The sequence below is a fragment of the Chamaea fasciata genome, unplaced genomic scaffold (assembly GCF_029207755.1).
Source record: "Chamaea fasciata isolate MVZ Bird 193981 ecotype frontalis unplaced genomic scaffold, bChaFas1.0.hap1 SCAF_11, whole genome shotgun sequence".
Classification (NCBI taxonomy): domain Eukaryota; kingdom Metazoa; phylum Chordata; class Aves; order Passeriformes; family Sylviidae; genus Chamaea; species Chamaea fasciata.
The window spans coordinates 12,072,509-12,078,508 of NW_027094096.1; the positions used below are offsets into that span (position 1 = coordinate 12,072,509).

The window sequence follows — 6,000 nt, forward strand, 5'->3', positions numbered from 1 at the left end:
GCCCTATGAAAGTAATTATTTAATTGAAGCCAGTGGCTGAATTTGCTTCATGAAGGTTTGTGAAAATAAAGAAATTAAATGCAGAATTTGGTGTATATAATTGCAGGAATCAAGCGATAGAATATAGGCCAGTTTCTTTACAGAATGGCACCAGTTTTTATTGAAGTGTCCGGAATTTTTCAACAACCTAATTACACTGTAAAAAGTCTCAAATACTTTCATTGTCAGTCTGTGCTTTAAAACATGGTTTTGCTCTGATTTAGTGACCTTTCTGATGCTTTAATCATCTTCCAACTGTATGACATGACACGTGTACCTGTTGACTGGGGCCATGTCAACAAACCTCCTTACTCATTACTGGGTGGCAACATGAAAAAGGTGGGTGGATGCTCTGGGAGGCAGCCCAGCTTCACTGGCTCCCATTGTGCTGATGGCAGTCTGTGTTGGGCAGGATTTCTGTGCTGCTGAGACAGTTCGGGGGGGGGGGGGGGGTGGAAAATCTATTTTCCAGATATTATCCCAAAGAATAAATAGCAGATATAGCACATATCACCTTAGTTTCTAAATGTGGACACGTTTTGGCAATATTTAATTGATGGCCTGATTTGGGTCTATAAGTGAAAGCGTCAGGCCTGACATGGGTGTTGTTGCTGGATGCTCCTATGCTGTGAGGCATTTTCTCCCAGAGCAGTTTTATATGCTGCCCAGAGGATTTGGGCAAGGCCTGCAGAATCCAAGCTTTCACTTAGTTTTGTGATTGTTATGAAGCCTGAAATGTAGAGGATAAAAATTACTGCCAGTTTAAGAAGAACACATTTCAGTATCTTTCAAAGTGTAGTTTTGATATAAATATATTTTGTTCATTGCCTTAGTGGAAACTTGGTTTTCTCAAATCTGGAAAAAAATATCATTGGAATCTTGCATAATTGCATTTATAGTAAAAACTGTGTTATTTTAATCACAGTGTAGCTAGACTGGAAATATTTTCTAGCTTCAGATCTCACTGTAGGTAATGATAAGCCAAAGTAATTTAAAATGCATATAGATTATAGGTCTGTATTGCAGAAATATGAAGGTGTTTTCATTATTTGCATACAAAATTTATTTTTAGATTGAGAATTGCAATTATGCAGTAGAACTTGGGAAGACAAAAGCCAAATTCTCACTGGTTGGTATTGCTGGACACGATCTAAATGAGGGTAATCCAACTCTGACTTTGGCTTTGGTGTGGCAGCTGATGAGGAGGTAAGTTAGGTGTAGTGTATGATGGATGTGTATATATGTGTCTGTGAATGTGTGTCTGTATATCAAGGCAAATAGTGGTCAGGTCACCTAGCTGGTATTGTAGAGAGCAATCTCTAAATATCCCTGTTCTCAAAGATAAAATTGTGTATGTGTTTTGTAATTTTACATACTGTGCAGTGATTGAAACCACAATTTATAGGGACAATTATAACGTTATAAACTAGAAACTGTGACTAAAATTATAAATGGTGCAGCAAGTGAAAAGAGCTCAACTTATGTCACGTTGATTCATTTATCTTTCTGTAAGTAGACAGTAATTTAAATATTTGTAAAACCCAAGGAAGTGGAGATACATATACTATAGAAGTTAAAAGGGTAAAAAATTGTAGGCCATCATAGCTATAGTTACATAAGTATCATCAAATCAAAATCTTGCTACTGTATTAAGCAAGAAAAAATAGCTATAAAGTGATTTCATGAAGGAGTGTTTTATTGCCAGTGTTTTCCTTGAATTATTTTTGTTAGAGCTATCCCAAAACACTTGGTGGTTTTTTTTCTCAGACTGATGTGATTCAGTTTTTTTTCCCACTGGGATAGTAGGGGAGCCATTTTAACTTAGAAAGTAGAATTATGATGTACTGTGCATGAAGATGTTACTGTGACTATTAGGAGATTTGGGATAATACTTTATTCTTTCTTTCAGTAACCATTGAAAAAGTGCTTTCAAGTACTATGTAGTTGGTAAGGTAAGGGTACCTTACAAAGAGGAGTACTTGGCATTGTTACTGTGATGAAGTAATATTTTACCTTTTCTTACAAAGAAAAGTTAAGCAAAGTTGAGTTCTACTACTCATTTTAACTTGGGCTCTTGTTCCCTTTATTGAAGGTATACTTTGAATGTACTATCCGACCTTGGAGAGGGTGAAAAAGTGAATGATGAAATTATTATTAAGTGGGTGAATCAGACACTTGCAAAAGCAAATAAGAAAACTTCAATTATAAGTTTCAAGGTAATCAATTTGATTTCCTTTTCTTTCCACATATAATAAGACCTGGGATTTTTAACCTGATCTGTTAACGATTTGGTTTTAACAGTGGCTCTCCCATCAGCTAGCAAAATTGTTTATGGAGATATTTCTGACAGTCTTTGAATGCTCAAAAGTATTTTACAAATCTATTGACAAATAAATTATGGCAGCTGCAGTAAGAAAACAAAAAGCCCAACAACAAAGAAAAGAAAAAGAAACAAACTTTCCAAGGGGCTTCTGTCTGAAGTTATAAGTGTTTGGGCGTGGCATGTCGTATATTTTCCAAGTATTTGGATATAGGCACTCTCATGTTTGTACAAGCAAGAGAAACGATTTTGGAAATACCGGGGGCAGGTGACCACTTCTCCTAGGAGCTGCTTGAAAGGATGTTCTCACGTGTGACAGAGCTGGGAGAGGGAGCCCGCGGTAACCAGCGACACCTTGTGTCGTCCTTGGACCTGCGGAGGTGCAGCAGGAAAACAGGAGCTGTTCCCATTCAACAAATAAGAACACATTGATAAAGAAAGCTTGCCTTCCACATTATTTAAGTGTTCAAAACAAAAGAAGCCATATGTGTGTCAGGTGTGTTATTCTGTATGAATATCTTGCTCTAGAAATGGCTGATAAATAATTGCACACAAATGTAACATGTTTGTACAGGTTCATTTTATAATCTGAAGCAGTTATGTCTGTGGTTCAAAACAGGAGAACCTAGCAAGTTAAATATTTGAGAGTTCACATGTTATGAACTTTAATTAGTAAAGCATTATTAATCAAAAAATTAAGTAAAAATATTTCATTTTCACTTTAGAAGGTAACTTGGGCCTTCATTTTCTTATGAGAGGTTGCTGCTTCTCTTATTTCTATATAAATTGTTATAATGGTGGTATTAAATAAGTTGTAAGTATGATAAGAATATGTCCAAATATCTTGCCTTTGGTATGCTTGTGTTTTTTGGGGGACATTGGTTGTTTTTAGGGTCATTCAAATGGCAAGAAAATATACGTATGGAGGCCTGTAAGGATCTTTTTGTTGTCTTGAAAGTATGGTCCTTAAACTTGTATCAAAATTCCCTTCCTTCCTTCCTTAGGGCTTAGGGAGGCAAGTTTGATGAAATCAATTTAAACCACTTGTGCAGTAATGATACCAGCACAGTGAACATTGTAATACTGATTGCAGAAAAGAACATTAGAATTGATAAAGGGTAAGGAAAACCTTCACACTATGGAGTAAGAAAGCAGGCTTCTGTCTTTCAGGATGCATGCAAGATGTGCTGTTGGGCTTTTTGCATTTTGAAGATGGAGTAATCAAAGCAGATTCCTGGAACTAATCTTTTGAGTCTTTTTCTTTTAGGACAAATCAATTAGCACTAGCTTACCTGTCCTAGATTTAATAGATGCCATTGCACCAAAAGCAGTTCGTCCAGAAATGGTCAAGAGAGAAGACCTTTCTTACCAAGACAAATTGAATAATGCCAAGTAAGTTTTAAATGAATGCTTCATAATTTCCTGAAATGCAGGAAAGGCATGAATTCACAGTGTAATGCATGGTTTACTGATTTGTTAAGAGAAAGATAACACTATCACAAATTGATTTTTTGAATAGAATATAAATTCTAATATTATTTATTTTTCTAGTGTATCTAAAATATGAACTCAAATTCACAGCTGATATGACCTACCAGCACTGCAGTGTAATTGGTTTTTTAATAGTTTGCCATACCTCATATTGGTTTTGACCAAAATAAATGCTTTGCTAACCAGTAGCAAAACATCTGCCAGTACAATTGCCAGAACATGCTTTCTTCACAATTTTGTCTATCTTCTATTAGAGCCTAAGTACTGTTAGACATGGCATATCCTGCTATTGAAATCTGGTTTTGTTGTGAATTTTGACATATTAGTAGATGCCAGAAAACTAACAGTATTTGTTTTCTCTTGTTTTCCAAGGTATGCCATTTCAGTTGCTCGAAAAATTGGTGCTCGTATTTATGCTCTCCCAGATGATCTGGTTGAAGTGAAGCCAAAAATGGTGATGACAGTGTTTGCATGTTTGATGGGAAGAGGACTGAACAGAATAAAATAATGCAGACACGTAATACAACTTTCTGCCATGTTAAGCACAATGAATGCCTCACAGTTTACAGAATTCTGAAACTTAGTATAAGAAAAATTGTATGCACAAATAATACTCAACGATTATCTTTTAATAATGTGTTTATATTAGTTAATTTTCTTCAGTTTCATAACACGTGAATTATTTATGGCTAATACTGTTTTCAGAACATGCTCATTAGGAAATTAACATCATAGATTTGTATTGCTTGGAAAAACCCATGTGAATCAAGCTCCATTTGCATTAGTTTCCATAGCACTGTAAGAACCTGCATTGTTTTACATATGTTGTTTCAGGACCAGTTATGAAACAGTTTGATTTTTGTGGGTGTTACTTCCATGTAGTCTCAAGGTGCATTCCAATTCTGTTGGATTGGACTCCAAACTGCACAGAAATTATCATTCTTGCCTTATCCTTGGAGAGCTTAACTCTTGTTGGAGCCAATGAGAGTCTTGTCATTGACTTCAGAGCAAGTAAAGGCCTGTGATAATGTCTGGTAACTGATGAATACTGATTAAACTGATGAAACTTTTTTGTGGGAATTATCTTTAAATATATGTAGTAGTTTTGTTTTGTTACTTGGTAGAAACTTTTACAGAACATGTTGTATGAAAAAACCAGCAATAGAAAGCAGAAATGTCCTGTCATTATTAGGTCTGCATATGTGCTAAGTTTCTCGATTGGACTAGCTGTTGGTTGAGTTTTTTTAACCTTTCATAAAATATTGTATTAAGAAAACAATAAAGAGCTGGCTAGTCCACTATGGCATTTCTCAGTACTGTATTGCATTTCCTTTATATATCATTCCTTTGATTTATCTAAAGCGTGTATCATTGTGCAGAGGTTTTGCGTAGAAAGACGGGCGCATTGTCTGGATGCGATGAAATCCGTAATTTTTTCTTAGTAATTTTAAAGTAACTATTTGTACTCCTTTTTCATCAGCTGTAAATTTTCACTTATCATGCTGGAGCTAGATATTTAATAAAGTTGTTACCAAAAGCCAAACGATAAGGAAAGTGAATCAAAATTAAAGAGATTTTTTTTAAAGTATGAAGCTTCTGCTTTCTCTCAGGTTCTGAAGCCAGTCCTAAGTGTGGCAGAACAGGGGAATCCTGATGAGCGAGTAGTTGGACTAAGTTTTACATCTTCACCATCTTACACACAGTATAGCAACAGTAAGGGATGCATCCATTCAGTTTCCATTATATGAGATATGGGGACTGGAGGGAATTAAGTGCTTGGATTTGAATCCATTTGCCTATTTACTAATTTGCATTGTTGGGACAAGACTTGGTTTACTTGGTTTCTATTCCGAGTCCAAGATAATGACAGAGTTTTGTACAGACAACTCAGTTCCAGTCCTCATTCAGGGGTGGCTAAATGGAGGCTTACTTAGTCTCTATACTGTAAGAAAAAGCGATTTCTTATTAAATTATACAACCCTGAAGTACTGTATTTACCTGCCAGACACTTGGTACCTTACTCCATAAAGGCCAGTATTTCCTATTTTATAAACTATTGCTGTAAGTGTCCAGAATTACTTCCAAGGTGCTTTGAGGAAATTGAAATGAATTTTCACGGGCAACCCCTTGATGCTGCGATGAGCAGCGCC

General features: G+C 35.8%; 1 protein-coding gene across 2 annotated transcripts in view; it reads left to right on the forward strand.

Annotated features, from left to right (window-relative positions):
• The window catches only part of PLS1 (plastin 1), a 41,522-nt gene extending 36,369 nt beyond the window's left edge, over positions 1 to 5,153 (forward strand). For both annotated transcript variants that reach the window (XM_066193264.1, XM_066193263.1), the window contains exons 12-16: positions 264 to 378; positions 1,112 to 1,245; positions 2,132 to 2,255; positions 3,627 to 3,751; positions 4,223 to 5,153. In XM_066193264.1, coding sequence (XP_066049361.1) covers positions 264 to 378; positions 1,112 to 1,245; positions 2,132 to 2,255; positions 3,627 to 3,751; positions 4,223 to 4,358 — 634 coding nt within the window. In that variant the 3' untranslated portion in view covers positions 4,359 to 5,153. The remainder of the gene's footprint in view (positions 1 to 263; positions 379 to 1,111; positions 1,246 to 2,131; positions 2,256 to 3,626; positions 3,752 to 4,222) is intronic.
• The last annotated feature ends 847 nt before the right edge of the window (positions 5,154 to 6,000 follow it).